This window comes from Oreochromis aureus, linkage group 22, assembly GCF_013358895.1.
Source record: "Oreochromis aureus strain Israel breed Guangdong linkage group 22, ZZ_aureus, whole genome shotgun sequence".
Taxonomy (NCBI): Eukaryota; Metazoa; Chordata; class Actinopteri; order Cichliformes; family Cichlidae; genus Oreochromis; species Oreochromis aureus.
Window position 1 is genome coordinate 30,495,384 of NC_052962.1, and position 22,446 is coordinate 30,517,829.

General features: G+C 39.5%; 1 protein-coding gene across 1 annotated transcript; it reads right to left on the minus strand.

Annotated features, from left to right (window-relative positions):
• Positions 1 to 52: 52 nt before the first annotated feature.
• Positions 53 to 22,239, minus strand: LOC116331925 (glycogen synthase kinase-3 beta-like). Its single transcript, XM_031754762.2, has 11 exons — positions 21,879 to 22,239; positions 13,268 to 13,353; positions 10,916 to 11,017; positions 10,701 to 10,784; positions 10,145 to 10,255; positions 9,773 to 9,903; positions 8,351 to 8,555; positions 8,107 to 8,202; positions 6,355 to 6,541; positions 6,041 to 6,118; positions 53 to 5,074 (listed from the first exon to the last, which is right to left on the minus strand). The coding sequence occupies exons 1-11, from the start codon at positions 22,051 to 22,053 to the stop codon at positions 5,013 to 5,015; spliced, it is 1,317 nt and encodes a 438-aa protein (XP_031610622.1). The 5' UTR covers positions 22,054 to 22,239; the 3' UTR covers positions 53 to 5,012.
• Positions 22,240 to 22,446: the final 207 nt, after the last annotated feature.

Sequence of the window (22,446 nt, forward strand, 5' to 3'; positions counted from 1 at the left end):
AAAAAAATTAAACTTTCTATCCAAGTCACAAACAAGACAACCCACGCTGTGACACAGTTTCATCACTTTATTACAGTAAATGAGTCCATATCGTACGCACACAGAACAGAGACAGACTTGTTTATTTCTCTCTCCTTCTCCCTCCATCACTCTGGCTCAGTGGTCTACGGGCCAGAGTGACACCAAAGTAAACAGATTAAATAAAAAATGAACAGATGTGATCAGTTTTTCTTTAAAAAAAAAAAAAAGAAAAAGAAAAAAAAAAGGAGGTAATATTAACATCTGAGTTTTCAGAGAATTTAAGAACAATTTCTGAGATTCAGACTTCATGAAACTGTCAGTAATGTACATCCACGCACACCTGACAGGTAGCTCTGTCGTAACACAGGCGCCCATTTCCACCCCGTTGTGATCGTTAGCAGCGATTCTGAATGCCACACAGCGCATAAACACAAAAATGCCCACATGTTGAGTACTAGCTGGACTCTAACCCAACTAAACACCTGTGAGATCGCTCGACACTTTTCCTCTCGATACTGCACAGTAATCACATTTTGCAAACTGTCACAACAAGCAAAAAGAGTTCTGTTCCAAAATGAGAATTAATGAGAAGCTCGTTCTGATCCCGAGGCGTCAGTTAAGACTGCATTGTCAAACCTGCTGGCATCTGTGTTGTGATGCTCTGGGTAAAAAGCACAAACCATAACCAAGCAGTTTATAAACGCCTAGATTGAAGCAAGTGGAAGTCAAAAGTGAAAAGCTGTTAATCCTGGAAAGTCACCAACACTCCTCCAAGCTCCTTATGACGATGACAACTGGAGCTGTGGTTAAGTCTCAGAGCGCCAACACTGAAGGACACATTTCGTATAATGGGGGAGACACAGAGGCACCTAACAAAGCACCATCATATAACTCAGTAGGACATGTAAATCTCAGGTGCTTTTTAAACCTGCACTACCTACAAGGCAAGAAATACAGGAAGTACAACCACACACGTAAAAATAAACAAACAAAAAATACTAAAGAGCTTTATGAACTCTGACAAAAGTTCTCAACTGCAGCTGGAGAAGCTAAGAGTTAACGCTTTCAACTTTACACAACAGACTGTAAATAAAAGATGGACACAACTCCTGTCACGTCACCCACTGGTTAGTGAGGGCATGTTATAAAGCCCCTGAGCAGATATTTTCACTGTCGCCATCTTAGCTTTCTGTAACGAGACATCATAGTGAGGGGGCAGACCCGACTGTGAAATTAAGGAAAAGCAAGATCGCAACTTGTTAACTAATAAGCACGCCCTGATTTATTCTCCATCCATGTTCAGAGACTTACAGTAACAACAGACAAGTGGGCGTGTCCTAAAACATAAACTAAACTTCAAGACGAGTGACTGAAGCGACTGAAACGAAGGATACCAATGACTGACGTATGAAAAAGGTGATAAATACACTGATGGGTCATCTAAGCAACCAGAACCTTGGCTTCTCTTTTCAGAATCAGGGGCTACGTCCATCTTTTATATACAGTCTGTGCTTAACAAACCAAACTCTATGACTGAAATGAGTGAGAGTGGTGCGTTTGAGTGTGAGGAACAAAATAACTACACTGCGCACTGATCTTCACTGAATTGTTATGGGCTCCTTGTACTCTGTACTCTACCCCTGTGAAGCGGTAACAGGAGCAGTTACTTAGCCTAATAATGAAAAGGAGTGCATTACTTTATCTGTGCTGTAAGGATTAGGCTCACTGGTGTTCGCCATCTACAGTCACAAAAGGTAATGACTACTGTAAATATGACCTACACAACCTGCAGAGAGATTTTCTTTGGCTTTTTTATGTTTTTCCAATTAAATTTACAGCCCATGTTTTTTTTCCGGGACAAGCTGCAGGAAAAGGACCTGTTGGAGGATTGAATTAGTGCAGGTGGGAGTAAATGGAACATCCTGTACATAAACAGCTCTTTTAGATCTAATCACACTTAAATCAAAAATAAACCCCTGAAGTCTCACTTTAATGGTTTAATGTTCTGGACATTTCACATTTATTGACGTCACTGGCTGGCTTCTCGGGATAGACTCAAGCCCAGGATGCTGCTTTTAAATGTCTCAGTCCTTTACAGGCGTCAGATTAGCTGATTATATTCACACTCGGTGAGCTGAGAGAGAGCATTATGGAACAGAACCCTTATAAGAGGCTCATTCAGCAGTCAGACAGTCGACAGAGGACTAAAGGAGAAACAGGACGAGCTACTAAACAGTTTCACTGGTACATAAGAAAGAGAAGGAGAGAGAAAGATCGTCAACAAACATGAGGAGTGGCTGTTTTTTTTTTTTCCTTTTCACTTTTGCAGTATTTACATTTTGGATAGTGAAAAAAATTATTTACAAAAATGTAGGAACTAAGACAGCTTAATGAGGGGAAATAAGATATAAACAACTCTGTAATAAAAGTAAAAAGAGGAACAAATAAAAATCAGTGATATTTACACGTGCGATAAGAGGAGGAGGAGGAGAGTGAGGAAGTAAAATGGCTTCTGAAACCAGCCACGTTTGAGTCCTCTCTTCAGGCTTGGTCACAGCTTTTCATTGCCTCAGAAAAGACTGACAGCTCTGCGTGTGAACGCCGTCGACCCGCAGAGTCGATCAAACGTGCTGGTTGGACTCTTTACAGCAGAGAAAGGGGGATGCAGCCGGCTTTAACCCGCCACAAACAAACGAAGCGGCTGGCGGGGAAGAGTGACTCTCCTCGTGTAAAATTAATGTGAACGTGTGGAGCAATTAAAAAACCAAAAACCAAAAAAAAAGGTGGGGTGGAGGAAAAGAGCAGGTGGAGGCAATGGTACAATAGTATCAAATATACTATACTACAAACTTTCAAGTGGTCTGTACTGCGTACTAAAAATCAGTATTGTTGGCTGCTCTATTCCTAAAACACTGGCTGTTCAGACTGTAGGTGGGAGTATTCTCAGACACACACACACACTTCTACTAACACACACACACACACACACACACACACACACACACACACACAGAGATACATTCTCTGGGCTCCAACTATTTAAAGAAAAAAAAAAAACAATACCGTGAGGACAGGTAGAACATCCTCACCATCACAGGGGTTAAATCAGAGTTGGTCCTCAAGAACACAGGAGTACAACACACACACACATGCACGCACGCACACACACACACACACACACACGCACAAACGCACACTCAGCTTAAAGGGATTTCCCTGCTTGCCTACAGATATGCTTCTTCTTACGTCAGCACTGATGAGCTGATAGCCCAGCTCCATTTATCCTCGCACTAGAGTAACTCCAACTCTCATCCAAAGACAACCTAATAAATAAACGCGAACTCCTCGCCGGAGCTCTCATTTGTTTCTCTGCTGCCTTTAATCAGCAGTGAGACAAATACTCAAGCGCCACATTTCCAAACCAAGGAGGATTAAAAAAAAAAACAAATAACAAAAAAACCAGCTTTCTGATATCTGGACATGATTTGCATCTAAATCAATTTCTCTGGTAAGTTTTAACTGAAGTTTCGAGGCTTTCATATCCACACAACAACTACAAAAACTGGATGAGGGACCAATCAGATAATTCTCTGCTTCTTGTTTTTAAGCCATTAAAAGTCTGAATAATTTCAGACTGTAACACCAATTTATATGTTCATATCACCGACTTCATATCACAGAATTTAATCTTAAAAAGAAAGCAGATATGGAAATATAGTAAAGAAATAACTACATTTTTGGTTTAGTTAAAAACATAAAGCTACTAACAGCCAATTTTAGCAGAACACGGAGCCATTTCCAGAGAAGGCTGAAATTTAAACATTTCTTTGGGGAAGGTTGAAAGTTCTCCTTTTCTGCTTGCTTAAAGAAAAGACAGTTTTTTAACATAAAGTATCCGACTCCACTTGCACATTATGGGGAACTTTTGCAATCTTCTTTCACAACACTGATCTAAGACTAAAAGTACTGTCTGAACCTTTTCTGACATTTCATGATCAGGCGAACGCAGCTAAATTACCTGTGAGGAAGGAGAACGAGCAGCCACGCTTCTGTCCAGCCATCTAGAAACATTTCTGAGGAGGCCATTTCTTTTTCCCAACCCTAATAGGTCTAAAACAATTACCTGAAAAGTGATGCCTTCTTTTCGAGTTGCACTTAAGTGCTCTTTCCTACAAATATGCCTCTCTGGCCAACAATGTGGGACCTAATTTTAAAAGTAAAAACATGGTTAAAAACTGAGAAAGGGTCTCGAGCCACAAAAAAAAAAAATTAAGACTCCTTCCTTGTTGGGTATATATAGTTTAGTCAGAGAAGCGTTTAGTTCCTTTACCAGACACACCTGGTGAGGATGCTCGTTTCCAACATGAGGCAAACTCTGACATTTATCGGTCACTGGTCAGTTTTTTTCTTCCATCTGCAGCTAAAACAACAACAGCTGAAGGTTTGATTTGTAACTTAAGTATAGGACTGGACTAAAATAATGTCACTGTCCCTGCAACTGTTCTCCGATCCTGAGTTAAATAAAAGTCTTACTGTGATGACCTGTGATGAGGGGCTCAGTTCTAGTCTTGTTCAGCCAGCGTGCACTCATTTAAAAACACTGAATAAAAAAAATAATCTTAAAAGTGAGGGAAAAAAACCAAGTATATAATGATTTTACCTAGCCAAATAAATAAAACATAAAGAAAACAAAAAGGAAAAAAATGATTAACAAAAGCTTATAATACAGAGGACCAGCCCCAACTATTGAACCTTCTCAAACCACCCGAGCAGCAGCGGGACGATTCGGTGTGTGTGTGTAACAATCTCCTGCCGTAGTTTCGACCCTGACAGCTAAACAACGAAGGGTTTGCTCAGTGGATTTACTGTACAGAAACAGACCATGGAGGAAGATAGCAAAGCAGCACGGTGGACAGCTGTGGACACAGAGTGTGTGTGTGTGTCTGAGAAAACGGGGTGATGCTTTGCAGGCAGACGGGTGAGAAGCTGCTTCAGATGCTGTTGAGAGATCCTGGTACTGAACTGTGTTGAGATGAATCTGAACCAGTACCATCTGAAGGGGAGAGGAAGAAGAGACAAAAGGTACAGTGAGCTTTGAATTGAAGCTTTACAGCTTTACAGAGCAGTAAATATCAGACAGAGTGATATAAAATAATCAATCTGAAATCTGCCATCTTTCATGCGTAGTGCTGCCATCTTGTGTCAGGAGAGAAAAAACAAAATAGAAACACCCGCTCCCCCAAACTTTCTATTTCAAACTATTTATGTCAGATCTATGTTTTTGGGTTTTTGTGTGTGTGTGTGTGTGTGTGTGTGTGTGTGTGTTGTGTGTGTTTTTTTTTTTTTTTTTTTTTTTAAATACACAAGGTGACTCTTAAGATCTTCAAAAACTTTATAAGGCCTTAAAATCAACTTTGCATCTATTTTAAATCTGCACAAAACAGTAGCTTAACTTTCAATTTGAGAGTCCTAGGCGACTTCCTTCTGGAGTTATCGGATTTACAAACTTTGGTGTCCATGCTGACTGCCCACCCACCCGGCAGGGTGACAACAAAACCGTATAAGATTTTTACTGCTGAGAGGTACAAACAACATAATATTTTTTGAAAGACTTTTGAAGAACTGATTTAAGGCATTTTTGTGCAGCCTGTCTCACTTTTACCAAATGGCCATCATCAGCTTTTCAGGTGAATGAGTTTAATTCCCTACAAGGCATTTTAAGGATTTGTATGAACTAAAAATAACAGGTGTTCAGATTTATACAAATACACGATCTTGATGGGGGCATCAAGGATGGCATTTAAATAAGGTGTGCTTATTAAAATGTTTTCATGAAATATAAAGATGGTTTTCAAAAATATACAGACAATTTTAAGACTTTAGGTTCTTCGGTGTCTGGATTAAAAAAAATAAAATCAAAAAGGTAAAATATAAAAACATATTTCAGTTTTTTCCCTCTCAGCTGGCAGAAAAGCCTGCTATTGACAGTGTCAGTAAAATTACAATAAGAGTTTCCCACCGTGTGCAGAAGCAGCTGTGTGAGAGCGAGCGTGAGGAGGAATGAGGATTGAGTTCAGCTGAGGCTGGATCGACAGCTCTGCAGAGAATAAAACGAGAGGTTTTATTTAGCGCTGAGTCATAAGGAGAGCGCAGTGTCATTCAACAGAACAAAAGAGAGGCATACTGAATTAACCGGACCACCTCAGCAGTCACAGAACAAACTGACTTTAAAGTCATGGTTACAGACATACAATCATCATGCAGAGCAGTTACAACTTAGCTGATCAATTAGCAAAGAAAAAAGGGAAGGAAACGAGACTTTAACTCTGCTACCTGTGGTGCTGAAGTTGAAGAGCATCGGCAGTTCTCGTCCACTGGGTAGCCGCGTGTTTGGCTGGCGCAGTTCGTCGAAGAAGGCATGTGCACAGGCCTCTAGCGGGGAGAGGCGTGAGGCTGGCGTGTACTCCAGCAGCCGAGAGCAAAGCGCAATGGCCTCTGGAGGGGTGCGAGGTTTAAACACCTGAGGAAATACGAGAGCTTTTCTTCAAAAGTTCCAACATCAAGCAACATGTTTTGATACTGGCAAGACATTGGTTAAACATTGGTTAAACATACTGGCAAGCTCCATATGCCAGTATGTTTAACCAGTGTCATGCAATGCAGGGTTTCTTCCACTGTTTAACATCTGGAAGTTAACCCAAAATGACAGACACAGGCATTTCTATGCAGGAGTTCTGCATCTACAAAGGCAACAGCAGGCAGCTTTTGAAGTAGAGCCAGCTGCTTTGTAGTAAATTTACAAGGCATTCTTCTCTTGGCTTCATGCTGAGTATATAGTTTTTGTATATCTCAGTTAATCAAACATTAAAAACACCTCAAGCCCATGTGGCCTCATCCTCACAACCACAGGATTTCTCTTTTTCATTCTAATAAACTTGTGAATCTAACAGAGGTTTTCCACTCTCCTCCTCCTTAGGTCATTTTTTAAGGGAAAAGATAAATTATAGGGCTTTAAAATGTCAATAAACCCACCAATAAAGATAAGCCTAATGATTGCTTCTGAGTGGCAGCACTTTATGGTTGCACTGGAGGCAGCAGTCGGTACATCAACAAAAATGATGTCCTAGCTGTAGGTGCCCCGTGCTTTGGTATCTCAGTTTTTCTAACCTGGTGCCATGTCTACGAGCGTGTTACAGCTCTACAGCAACATATAGCAATGCACAGAGAGAGAAGCTGCAATAGCTGGAAAATATGAGACATGCTGGAGAAAACCTCTGTGACTGCTTCATTTCCTGTTTTGACTTCTTCTGCACAAGTGCTGGTGAAAAGGTTGCAACACCTACTGTTTTGGAGAAAACTGTAGCGAGTCCAGAGTGCCACAAACACCAATGTAAATATTCACAGGGCTGTCATGATGTCACGCGTACCATTGCAGTAACCATAAACGAGGCTTACAGAGGACGTTGGGCACCCAAACTGAACAAGACTTCATTTAAAAAAAATACACTTAATGACACCAAATGACTCCTATCCCTGCTACACTACAGTAGCTACCAATTAAGATACAAAACTGACTGTAAACTTTTAAACGTAAAGCCTTTCATGGGCTTACACATCAACTCCCCTTCATAAACCGAGTCACTGCCCAGGTTCCTCAGGTCAGACTAAAGGAAATTTAGACACCCTGCAGTTGAGGAACTGTTTTTCAAAAGAACTGAGGTTAGCAAATTCTGCATCTACTTTTAAATCATTTCCTAATACTTACTTTTGTAGAAATGATTCATTTTGTCTGAAAAAGTACAAAAGCTGTAGCTGCTGGTTTTGCCATTTTCTTTTTAACATTATGAACAACAATATTTCATTTTTTGGGGACTGTTACTTGACGTCTAAGTCAGTGCCATCAATATAATTAACAAGAAATCTACCAACATATCACAGTTTCATCAAGTAAATGACAAATGTTAACTTTTATTCCTCACTTCAGACAAAAGATCAGTCTTATTCACAGTGCACCTGCTTCCAGAGAGCATAGACCTGGAGAAAACTAACTGTGCTGCTGATATTTGTCCTCAGGTGTTTATTTACCTTGGTCCAAGGATGCGCTTTGATCTGAGGGAACTTGAATTCTGTGTAGTTTGGATTCATCTCTCGAATTTGTTCCCTTGTTGGTGTTCCTAACACCTGATAACAGAAGAGGAGTATAAGACATTTACTTCAAACAGAGTGTTCGCAAGACTACCTTTTAATAGTATAAATGAACGGTGCAGGAAGACTTAAACAAAAAAACAAAAACAAAACAAAACAAACAAAAAAAAAACAGACAACTCACTTTGATAATCTCCACTAGCTGATCCACTCCACTGTCGCCGGGGAATATGGGCTGTCCGAGCAGCAGCTCTGCCAGTACGCAGCCAGCTGACCAGATGTCGATGTTTGCCGTGTAGTCTGTGGCGCCAAAAATCAGCTCCGGGGCCCGGTAGTACCGTGAGCAGATATACGACACATTTGGTTCACCCCGGACAAGCTGCTTTGCGCTGAAGGAAGCACAAGAATCACATTAATTGGTAACAAAGACTGCAGGGAAAGAAAAAAAAAAAGATAGGAGATCAATATATACCAAACGACTCCCCACTGAGCACTCAGTTGTCTGGAAAATAGTGACACTACTCCTGGAAGATGCCTCTGTGTGCAGATAGGAGGAGGGTCTAAAGTTTTTAGGGAGCATCTAAAGTTTTTATCTTTCTCTGAGCATCAAAGAGAAATATAGACTCTGAGGACTAACTTCTTTCCTTTACCTTCCCCTTCTGTCAGCAAGCAAATTTGAAAACAACTTTTATGATATACAAGCATTCATAAAGCAATATAACCTTAAAAGAGTACTTCATGACCTGGTAAACTTTTATAAAATTTACAATCAGCCCATTTGCTGTTTTGAATTATAGTTTTTATTTCTATCAGACAGATTAACACAACTGGATAGAGCAAGATTAACTTTATTACTTTATTACACATCATATGAGTCCTTTCATTTAACGAAATCTTAATTTAACTAATTAAACATTGTAATTAAAGTCTGATCTTCAATCAAATGCTTGATCATCATCTGCAGATACTGAAGAGGAGATCAGTAATACAGCTCGAGTGCAGGAGAGAGGCTATTGGGAGAGACGTGTGTACTTGTACTGTACTTATACTAATATAAGACACATGCAATCATACAGCGCCGTTTAATACTTCACACACTGTACAGGGCTTTTCTCAGCACACGTTTACAGCAGCTGTGTTACTTTCTGCTTGTTTTATGGTTAACTTCTTTGTATTTTTAAAACATTACTTTTTGCTTTCCTTTGTGAAATATAATGCTCTAATACCCCTTGACGTGTCCTCGTTTCCAATTGATCACATGCAGCAAACTCCAAGTCTTTCACGTGAATGTGCTCATAGCTAGATTAGATGAGTTGAATTATTGAGGTGATAACCACCTTCATGACCCTGTTCAGACTGCTTGCAGATGTAAAGATAAGGCAAGATAAGGACAAGATATCCTATGCATGTTGAACTTGAGTCATAGAACAGAACTAAGTGTTAAGCATTAGAAAAATGCTTAACATATTAATGAAATGCTGTTATTCTTCCCATATTAGATTTCAGAAAAATAATATATATATTTAAAAGGCAGATAAACGTAATCCTGCTGCTAGTGTTAAACTAAGTTCTGATTTGTGTGGAAATTTTTTTCCGTTTAGCTCACCTGCCAAAGTCACACAGCTTTAGGACGGCAGTTTCTGGGTCGACGAGCAGGTTTTGGGGCTTGATGTCTCTGTGACACACACCTTGGGAATGGATATAAGCCAGACTGCGAAACAACTGGTACATGTACACCTGTTGGAGGTCAACACAAAATACAAAAATCATACAACATAGAAATAATTTATTAAGAGGCATAAATAGCATAAAGCTTGGTATTTGTTCTGGAGACCTTCTGAGGAAATTCTTGAAAACAAGAAGGAAATTCTGGATTTTACAATGTTTGAAGTTTTTGGAGAATAAAAACTTCAATAGAAAAATACTGTGACTTGGACAACATGGAAATGTTTTGGAAGGAAATTAGGGGCAGAATTACCTTCACATATATGATAGGAATAATGCTCTTGGCCTTGTTAAAATGCCTGGCAACCCTGTAGACCGTCTCGGGGACAAAGTCCAGCACGAGGTTGAGGTACACTTCATCTTTCTGCAAAGGATGGAGGGATTGACACAAAGGTAACTGGTTAAAGCATTTATGGTTTAAGACAGCTAAGCAAACAGACAGACAGGCCTGGCATAACCTTGCACGCTGATACAAAGCTCTAAAAAAAAAAAAAAAAGTTCCAGTAAGTTACTTCTGCAACATTAAATCAGATTCTATATTTATCAGTAAAAGAAACTGATTGCTTCCCCTTTTTAGGGTTGGGTTATTTTTTAATGCTATATCTGAGCATCAGTATATGTATTATGAACATGCACCATTTCCTTTTATTTATAGTTTTAATATATTGAAACTACTGGGAGTTTAGAGAGGTTTAGTTATTTTATGTCCATTTTTTTAATAAACCATAGCTTAGTTTTGCTTTACCATCTCTTCTTTCAGCTCTCTTTAGAGTAATCTGTACAATGACCCTTTTGTTTTGTTTTTTTACCTTCTCGCCACTAGAGTAGAAGAAATAACGTAATCGGACAATGTTGCAGTGGTCCAGCTTCCTCATGATCTGTAGTTCCCGATTCTGTAAAGACAAACAGACACATGAGTGTAGGAGGGAAACCAAGTAAACAAAGTGATCAAGAAAACTATTAACAAGTAGGGGGAGGGGGTGCCATTGATAAGATTATTACAGAAACTAAATTACACGCCTACCTTGAACCTCTTATCCTGCAGAACCTTTTTAATGGCCACCATCTCCTGTGTGTCGATGAGGCGAGCTTGGTACACCACACCAAACGACCCATTGCCAATGACCTGCAAGGTTTTAACAGAACAGCAGAGTCAGACTGAAGGAAACTATGACAGCCCATCAGGTGATCAACCAGAGACGTTTATTTAATTTCCTGAAAGCTGCAGCTGCTGGTGTTTCCATTCTTTTAACAGTAATAAATTGGCTCTATCCATCTTTGACTGATAGTGTCTGATTTTTTCTGAAAGTGTTTTTCAAGCTTATGGCGCATATGATGACTCTTCAGTGGAGATGTGTCACTCTAACAACCACAAAATTTTAATTATAAAATGGCAACTTGTGTATTTAAATCCAAACAATCTTCTTTTTTTTGTTAATCCTAACTCAGCCTATTCTTATAAAACTAACAGAGTAGTTTCTCATGCCTAAACCTAGTGATTTTTGGTGTCCAACCAAATTCCATTAGTTATCTAACAGAAGTTACCCATGTGAAGTGTTAAGGGTCTCATGGGGGACTTCTGTGAAATGATGACTATGTGGACACATTGAAAAACTTTGTTCATGAAAATAAAAATGAGGGGAAATTAATGATCAGGAAAATGTATTAATAGATTAAATATTATGGCTGTTTCACAAAAGATGGATGGATAGTCAGACATGAGCACAGAGAAACAGTACATGAATAAATCAAAATTCTTTGGCAATTTTCCATTTACATCCTTTGGTATTAAAATTACAGGTATTAAAATGGTGATTAAGCACAGTGAGATGTTTGTAGTCAGATTTTGTTTCTGCTTAAGACTCTTGCCAAATTATACAAATATAATGATAACGTTCTACTGCTGCAGGCATCAGACAAGTATTTCTGATAAGCCTAAACGACGATTTTATTGGCTTTATGATAAAAGTGTGATAAATCTGAATTTACACACACCTACAGAGCCATTAAGTAGTGCTAAAAGTGATAACAGTCTGGCTCAGTCCAACACTCTTCTTTATGTAGTTTCAGACTACAGTTGACACAGTTATGTCATTTTTTCCAAAGACACAAGCAAAAGAAAGTAGGCTAGAATGTGCGCCTTTAAAATCATGCATTTTTATGGCTTGGCAGAATAATTATGGAAATACTAGCATTGATCAATACCCTTATTAATTCCACATGCAGTGATTAAAGTTTCAAATAATGTTTGAGTTATCCCTGTGAGCCAAAAGCTCAGGATTCAGATTATTCCACTGGTAGCTCTACAGCATGGGTGTCAAACTCCAGTCCTTGAGGGCCGGTGTCCTGAAACTACATGCTGAGGTGGTGATGATGGTGATGTTACAGTAGCTCATGAGTGAATGAACATGGCGCAATAAAAGTACTTTTAGGAGTACATTTTTCCAAACACTTACATGTATTTAAATTTACTTGAGTTAGGTTAGGGGTTGCCAACTCAGCATGCAGTCAAGTTCTATAGTCTTGCTAATGACGTTCTAATTTTATTCCATTGTGTTGCAGCAAGGACACATTTAAAAGTTTCAGGACACTGGCCCTCAAGGACTAAAACCTGTGGTGTTTAAAATCTTATCATCAAAAACTAATCTAGTAGAATCCAATAATAAAAATATAAAGTTGGAAATAAGAATGACAGATCCCATTTAACGTCTTTAACACCCTTGTCATACCAAACGAGGGCAGTTTTTGCTGTGATTACATACAAAGTTTATGCACAATTTGGTTTGCCAAAGATTTCTGTTAGACAATAAGAAAAGTGGCAATAATGCGTCTGTGTGGGTTGAAAATATTTCAGCTTCAGTGAAAAATCTGCTTGATGCTGTATCATGATGACCCATCAGCTGAAACTCTCCCACAGACTGGATTTTTTGGTGGCGTCACCAACAATGACAAATGGAGGACAAGCGCACTGTACTCGCCAACTGTTTGATTCAACTTCAGTTTCTCATTGTTGCAAACTATATACACTATAAATTCATTTTGCTCTTGGAGAAAAGGGGGGAAAAGTCCTTAAAAGTGGTTTGATTTTAATACATTTTATTTTAGTTTTAAGAAAACTGAAATTGTGTTGTTTTGATTTTTAAAAATCAAAAAGAAACCAAGGAAGACGTATAAGCATTTGGTTCTGCACAAGTGTGTTTGGTCTCTACTTGCTACATAGACTGGGGGCTTTACATGTGCTGTTCACAACTGTGTGTGTAATATGCAGCAACTGAGTAAAACCATCCTCAACAGAAAACAAAAATGAGGAGAAGACTTGGAAAAAGAAAGTTGTAATTTCATAGAGCTTCAGTTTTGCTTTCTTTTGCTTTCTCACCTTGATGTCAGTGTAGGAGACTTCCTGTGGGCGGTCCGGTCCCTGACCCGGTGTGGCCACGACTGTTGTCACCTTCCCACTGTCTCCTAGGAAACGAGCAGGAAGAGACGTGTTAAAAATTGTAGCTATGGTGAGGTTAACTGTGCTACAGACCACAGAACGGAGGTTTTAAGGAGGTTTTAAATGTCCTTTCGTCCCTCTGGCTCGTTTCTATGAGACTTAAAGACATGAAACAGCTTTAGGATACAAACTAAACAGCACTCCTCACATTCAACTGACTGCCAACAGCCTTTACATCTAGGCTGTCTCTCCACTGGCCGGGTGATTATTTAGGTTAATGACAGCCTGTGAATGATTGTCAACTTTACAAAACCCTCCAAGGAAGAAGGAGCGAAAGGCAGAGTTCATATTCAAGACGCTGTGACTAATTAAAGTGGGAATGGACCCAAAAATAGGCCAGCCACTTTCTTTGTCCTGATAAATTGTTTTAAGTCATAGCAGCCTAACATAAAAGGATTATTTTTGTAGCATCATTAGCCATATATTAGCCTCCAGTATAATGGGCAGAGGTAGCATTTCACTCAATTATTGTTTAACTGAAATGGAGGAAATATACTTTTCTGCCATTAACATTTTCACACATGAGCCTCAGATTCAGGTTTAATTACCCAGACATCTAACCTGCCCGAATGGTTCAATCATTAAGGTGGTGACTTTGGTTTGCACACATGATTTCATGTTTTTCCCATCACTTTGTTTCCTGTCAGCTAGTTGTTTGCTCACTAAAGCCCGTTTTTTTCACTAGCACCTACTTCACTCGACTGTTTTTAGGTTTTTCCACTGGGGTGGTAGTACAACCTGGTACCAGGTACTTTTTTAGTACCTACTCGAACGGATTTCCAAGTGAGCCGAGTCGAGCTGAAAATGTGCCATCAACAGACTGCGTGCCACTGATTGGCCAGGGAGTGACGTCAGTCAATGAGTCATGAGGGCAACTTTCAGGAATTAAACCAGCCATTTGTGGAAACCTGGAAATGATGAAAATGGCTACACACAAGTGTCCTCCATTTTTGTGTTTGTTTTGCATAAAAATGTCACGGGACCTTGCTATAATACCACCACCCACATTGAGGTAGTAATCAATTATAATGGAAAACATTCGAAACTCAGTCGAGTCACATTGAGTAGGTGCTAGTGGAAAAGAGGCTATTTTTGTACGTAAAAATGATCCTGAGAACAGAAATCCAGCATATGTGGCTGAAACAGTGACTCTCTCTCAGGTCAAAGCTGGTCGAGGTGTGAAAGCAAAAACTGAATCACAGACCGAAGGATGGTGACATTCTTCCGATGAGCTCCAGTCTCTTACAAAGAAAGAAATATCTATCAGAATACTGCAAAAAAGAAATTAAATGCATGGGTTGTTCTCTAACAGATAAGGCATGCCTTGGAGTTGAGAAAAGTGTAAAGCATCTCCAACATCGGCCCAAGTTCCTTTCACATCTATTTTTCACCAACAAGGTTTCTAAGTGTCAAAATGTTTGCCCTGATAAATTAGCATGTACACTTCAATCAACAACAAAAACAACAGATAAAAGTAATAAAAGAAAAGGGGATACACCCACAAAACGTTTCCTTAACAGTCCAAGTAGAATCATAGGTAGAAGCACTAATTCTCTCTAATTCAGGAAGATATGCCTCGTGCAGTAAAGTCACTCTGTCCTATATATGAAAATTTGGGCATCATCCGTTGTTCCTGTCAAATAGTTCTGAAATTTCCAGCATAAACCAAAGTAGTTTTGGGTTTCCACCAAATGAAAATCACCATTACTGTGTTTTCAGTGGGGTTTACTAAACTCAAGATTAAAAATGTCATTTTTGTTTGGCAAATTGAGGGGTCTTAGTTTTGAGTATATGTGGATCAATCATGCCTTTATGCAATACCCCTAAAGACTCATTTGAGCCTGGAAAAACCTCGAATAAACTGCATCAGCAGGTTTCCCAGACATGGATTAGGCCTAGGCCCAGACTAAACAAAAAACTCAATGAAAACCTGTGTTGATGGTCTGCAATTAGGCTTAATCTATGTCTGAACCTTGATCTGATTCCCATTTCTCCGTGTGGCCATTGGTTAAACTTAATATGACAACCCTGCTTTAACTTTAAATTTAATTTTCCTGTATTGTCTGTGCAGTTTAAATAATGGGGCAACACTGTCATGTAGCTATAATGGTGCTGTATCACTACCACTCTATGTCCACACACTTAATGCTCTGTTTACCAAACAAGACAATGGACTTATTGATATGGTTCTCGTTCACACAGAACTGCATGCCCTAGTGTTCCTGCACGTCTGTGTCCACGCAGCAAACTGTCCTGGTTATCCAAACGACACGATGGCGGTATCTGTTACAGCTGAAACCGTGAGGCTTGCAGTGTGACCGGGTCAGTGGGTTCTCTACCTCACTGACTGGGTTCAAGCTCTGAACACTGATGAACACACTTACTTGTCCAGGTTAAAAGTAGGGCAACTGTCTTTGATTCTGCTACTTTTCCCCCCTCTTTTCTTGCTGCTGTTTATTTTTTATAGCATGAAAAATAATTTCCACGGGCTTGTAACTCGCTCGAGGCTGATAATCTATCACGATAAAGATGAAGCCTTTTCTCTGTCTTCGTCAGAGTTCCTGATTTATCACCGCTTCACGGTTCAGTGTTTTCATACCAGCGCTGCATTGTGTGTCACCGCTTGGCTTCCTGTCTTTCACCTGACATTCACAGACGGGAAACACGCGCCTCCAGGAGGAAATAATCCCTACATGCATGCCATTATTCAAACTCTGTCACACCAACACCAATTCAGCTCGCGTTTTTTAAAAGGCTAATACATTGTAGCCAGATCAAGAAATGCATGTTGCATCTACTCCTAACCTTCAAGTCAAATTAATAATGACCTCAGCTGAACATTTATCTCCCACTGGGATATTTCTAATCACAAAATGTTTCTTAACTGGAATTTGGTTGTATATTTATACATTGTATTTAACTACAAGTGGCTCATTGTTGTGGCAAGGAAAATGAACACTTGTATGCAAGTCCCGACAATAAGCACTCTGATTTTATTGTAATTTCCCACCCATAATCATTATATATGACCATATGACTAACAGACCTAGAACAGGATTTACTGCTGCAGAACTCTTGATTTTGAATGTTTCTCTGCAAATATTTTAAATACGACACATCTAAAAACCATGTGTTTGTTTAGACTTGCTCTGAAACAGAAGCACAACAGAGGATAAAAGGCTGGTGTTAAAATAATAAGGGTACACTGTACCCACCTTAAGTGTTCCTTTTCTAGTATTGATGACACAAATAGATTAAGTAATGTAGTTGGTAATGGTGCATCGCAACAAGTTTCCCCTCATGTTACTTGCGGAAATAGAGTTGTGCTAGAAACCTACAAATATTTGCAGCCAGTGGAAAAGTAAGCTGGAATCTAAACATATTTTCAGCATTAACCACCAAGTGTTAAGCTTCTATTCAGTTCTCTCCTTTCTTTCCTGTCCATCTGAAAACCCAACTTGAACCATTCATCTCCAGCTGCTTTTAAATGCCATCAATAAACTTGCCCCTTGTTCCTTATTGCAAATTTTACATCAGAGTTGAAACAGAACTTGAGTAAACAAGGATTCATATGCACACAGAAAACCATTCACTCACTGTACATCACTTTAAAACTGATGATGATCCCTTGTGGAAATTACAAGGTCCATCTTGCCTAGTAAGCCTCTACTGTATTTACCACTAGGTCTTATGACAAATATGACATTTGACACTTTCACTGGAAGCCCCTTCAGTCGTTTGTTGTAAGTTGAGAAAAGTTTATCTCAGGTCCCGCCCACTTTTGCGTTGCCAAATATGTACATTCTGTGATCTCTGTTCATCACAGTGCAGCAAATCACTTCCGGTGTGGACACAGTTTAATTGAATAGAAGATAATTTCACACGTTTTAAACTTTGAAAACTAAATGTAAATACACTGAAGTCCCGTACAGAATAAAATGGGCACCATAAATAAGCGTACATGGTAATTTATTAGCCAAATAATTTAGTCAACTGAGGGTTACACTATGCAATAAGAAGTCTGAATTGCCACACTTAAGCAGCAGGTTTCTGTGTTAATATCTTTACACACAAGAAACAAACTGCACTTAGATGAACTCCACACTTTAAAGCAAAGTAGTTCAAGAGAATTAAGTTTACCTTATTAATATGCAGTTTAATGCAGCAGCATCTTCCAAAAAATCTAACCAGGGCATCTGCTCTGTGGGGAGAACTGCTGGTGGAAGAAAGAGGCTTCTATTGTTTTAGAGTATAGCGCTCATGTTATGTTTAACACGTACATAAAAAAAACCCCCAAAAAACAAACATGTCCACTTCCCGGTACACAGAGGTTACATCTGTGAGTAAACTGTAAGCTGATTTACATCAACTTTACATAAAATCAATGTTGCTGTTACCAACCTTGTGATACCCTCAAGCCTGAGGTGATCACATGACTGTATCAGAAACGCCTCTGCAGTGTTTCACAGAAGAGATAGTGACTCAACACACATTTCCTACTTTATCAAATTGACAGTCTGACACTAAGCTGTCCGTTTTCTAAAGCTTGTCCAGGTCACAGGTAGAGTGACCCAATCCTAACAAAATAAATACTTGTGTAGAGCAGATTAAAAAAAAAAGTTTTAACTTTGTGTTACTGGGAATTATGCACTCATTTATTATCAACATGAGTATTTAACAATGTCTCAAAGTGTAGGAACACGCATGAATGCTGTTGAATAAGTTAACAGACTTATTCAACAGCAAGGCCTATTCTAAGCCAGGAAAAACCTGCTATTGTTAAGAGACAGCCTGAAATACTGATTTTGTTGACCTACACAAAAGCTTCACAGTTACAGGTGTGGCATCATTCGTGTGAAGGACAAACATCCAGTATTTAATTTAAATGCATTTTTCCCCAACTTGCTTGCTAAGAATAAGCAGTAAGCATAAATGGTAAATGGTAAATGGCCTGTATTTATATAGCGCTTTTCTGGTCCCTAAGGACCCCAAAGCGCTTTACATATCCAGTCATTCACCCATTCACACACACATTCACACACTGGTGATGGTAAGCTACGTTGTAGCCACAGCCACCCTGGGGCGCACTGACAGAGGCGAGGCTGCCGGACACTGGCGCCACCGGGCCCTCTGACCACCACCAGTAGGCAACGGGTGAAGTGTCTTGCCCAAGGACACAACGACCGAGACTGTCCAAGCCAGGGCTCGAACCGGTAACCTAAATGAAAATAGATAACTCTTTCTCAGTTTTACCGATACATAAACACGTTTCAAACATCACAACATTTATTTGGAAGGCGAACGGTCTCTTGCCCCTGACTTGTGTCCTACTTGTTCAACATTCACTGTACAGGTATGATGCACTGAATTTTATATATTGCATTGCCCAAAGTGACAGGTCAAGTCTTCATATCATTCATCCAGCATTAACATCGAATTTCCATGAGCATGAAAGTAGAAGTTAGATCCTCAACTGTAATTTTGCATTATAAAACTTCAAACACTGCAAAGGAATTACACTTTATGCATGAAGCAGACCTGAGATAAATCCTGGTGCTGCTCACAGACCACACAAAAAAAAAAAAAGGAAAAAAGAACAACTTCCTGGATGCATCAGTGACAGCAGTCGACAGGGTAATTATATAATGATGTGAAGAAATGTTCTGCTTAATGGAAGCAGGACCTGTTTCCTCTCTTTTTGAACAGAAAACCTCTACAATACACAAGAAAAAAAAAAATCAATTCACTGTCAAGCATCCCATAATATTAGCATCAATTCTGATGCTGGTACTCTAATTTCCAAGAGAGAAATATTTTAGTGATTATACAAGTATTAATAACAGCGTATTTCAGCAAAAATGTAATCATAGAGGATTACTGTACACAGCACTCTTTAGTCCTCCTCCTTCACTTCAAAGACATGTCAGGGCTTGTCAGCTCAGGAGGTACATTCACACAGGGCCTTAATGCAGAAAACTAAGGTTTTCAGAGCATCTCCACACCAATTAAAACTATTTTGGCAGATAACCAGGTGGGTAAGCAACCTGTTATTTAATCTATGCAAGCTCTAAGGAGATGCATTTTTCTTCATTGTTTAACACACAGTGAAGTAAAAATGTCATCTTTAAGAGTTACCAACTACAAGTACCATATTCAGAGCAAAGGACTGAAATTAGACCATTACGGGTATTTTATAACATCAAGGAAATGCCTCAACATTACATGTCTTCCAGTCTTTTTACAGACAGACCCACTGAAAAACAAGCCAACGCGTTAAGAGATTTAGGTGTGGTCTTTGACTCAGATCTTAACTTTTCTTATGTGAGATCTATCTCCAGATCTGCCATTTATCACCTTAAAAATGCCATGAAAGTGAAACCATTTCTTTATCTCTTCGAGTGACCAAGCTTTTAAAGCAGGCTTGAAAAATGCTCAGCTATCTAGTCTTAGAAAAAACAGCAGCCGGAGTGCTTATCGGGACAAGATGGAGGGTATGCATTAAGGCTCTACACTTAAAGCACTTTGTGGTCTTTTGCTGTACAAATCCAGGAATTTTCCTGCAGAAAAACAAAAAAAAGTGTTGGCTTTCTACCTAAAGAAAGATCAGCAGGATTATGATTTCAAAGTTGTTGTTTTTTTTAAAAAAAATTTGTTAGTGGTGTTTAATGTACCCAATCCTAAAATCCACAAAAAGAGGGGAAAATGTTTAGACTTTAAGGCAACACAGATTCTGTGCCTTACATATACTGGAAGAAATTGTGATTAGATTTGCAGTCACCACTGCCCCAAAGGTCCATTTTCAGCCAGGAAAAAGCCCTAATGTGTCTTATATGCTCTCAGAGTATACACCATTACACCAGGTGGAGCGGCTTTTTACTTTTTATGCTTCAAATCACAGGAACAATCACTGAAATAGAAAATCTAAAACCGTCCTCTTCAGCCTGGCTTGTGATTAAGTATGATTTATAAACATAGCTTACCACTTTTTAAATTGGCTTTGCTGTATCTAGTTTTCAAAATGTAATTAATGTTAAATCCCTTTCAAATATTTATGTGGCATTACTTTCCTCTGTTCCCTTCTCCTTTTGAAAAGGCATGTATGGTTTAAAATAAATAAAATAAGTTATTGTATTTTATTCTGTTTGGTTTTATAATTTACTCTCTACTCTTTTTATTTAATTTCATTTGTTTTATTTTTTATAGGCTTGCCAGTCATCTGTGAAGCACTGCAATTCAACTTTGCATTGACTAAGCTCCATGTCCACGTTTAATTTTAATCCCCCAAATCACTTCATTCCCTCACGTGTCAACGTTGCTCCTGGTTCACCGTGGTCTGCTGGGAGTGAGGCTGACTATACAATTAAGCATAACAGAGGTTTAGGTGGGGGGGTTTTTGGGCCATTTGATGAACAAAAATGTATTAAAGCTTGAGTATTTTTACCCAATTTACAAAAAGAACTTGTAAAAAAAAAAAAAAAAAAAAAAAAAAAATCACAGTCCTGGTGATATATTCAGGAAAACCCTACTGAGATAAATTCTGCCTCCAGGTATAGCTTGCATGTTGCTCAAACATGACAAAAACCACCTGATCAATTCAAAAGAGTATCTTTAAACTGCCAAAGGCAACATTTGGTAGGACATCAGTCTGTGTTGTTCTGCTGCAGAGAAACTAGGGGTCACACGGCTTTGAACTGGAGATGACCTCCCTTTTGGGCTCTAATATCAAGAGACGCGCCAGTGGCTGCAAACGGATGATAAGGTTTGGATTAACACACACACACATAGATCTCTGCTTACACCCGCCACTACAGTGATAAAAGGGCATACTATTATTTCCCCTCAGACAGAGGAAACCCACTCCTTGGGCTCTGCTGTTGGACGTGGATCACTTGCATCCTCCAGGCGTCGGCCACCTGCTGCTAAGCTTTTTTTTTTTTTCCACACTGCCCCGCAGGTGACCTTGGTGAATATGCAACTTTTCCGCCCTGACCCTTCACCAGTCGATTCAGACTGTTAGCTAATGGCACTCTCTCAGCTACACCTACAAAAGACCCTTCAATGGAGCACCCAACTTGGGGTATTGCAGTCTAGCTTGGTCACAAAGAACAACAGACCTGATTTAACAGCTCAGCAGCCACAATGACCACAATAAAAATCCAACCCGCCTGCAGCTTTTAAACACATATTAGTTAGTTACTTAAAATCTTTAATGTGCTTTAGTTTTGCTCGGTTAAAATGATGGCATGTGAAACAGTCTTGACACCAGACGGGGTGAAAAGAGCCATCGGCCGGACGGGGAACTAATAATGTACAAAACAAGTGGCTAACGTTAGCAGGCTAGTAACCTTACTAGCCAGTTCGCGGAGAAATAACGACTTTCCTCTGCGCTGTGACACATAACGACGGTGTGTAATTTTTAGTTTGTAGCTTGTAATATAATATATTGATTCAACACATTCTGATAAGGAGTTGGTAGATAATTACAACTTACTGGCAAGCTTAAGGTTGGAGCATCCTGATGAGCTGCTACCGGAGGCCTGCGAGACCCCGGTCTTTCCTGTGCTGCTCCCCACGGCAGCGGCTGATCCGGCGGACGCAGCAGCGGCTCCTGGAACACCTGGCGGCTCAGCAAACGAGCTGGTCCTGGGCCGCCCGCTGCCGCTCATATCTCTGTGCAGGGGTCAGGGTTGTTGTTTCACCGTTTTTTCAGCTAAACCACTATTACTTATGAACAACCGGCAACGAACAATCGCGGAAAGACACACCAAGAAACACCGCTCCCGTTGCCGCCGGCTGTCTGGGCTTATAGCTGTTGCTAGACACCTAGAAACAGACCGCACGCAATGCCACCTGGGAGATGGAGTTAGAGGCAACCGCTACTTAGGTTTGCCGCTCTGAATTTCACAAATCAAAACAACTACAAATTTCAACTGAATTAACAGGAGGGGTGTAGGCCAGAAAGAGCCGCAGCTACAGTTAAATTTAAATTTAAAACTATAACATTTGTAGAAAAGCAACAAAAAATTCAAGATACATCACAGAATTTAGCCTTTTACTCG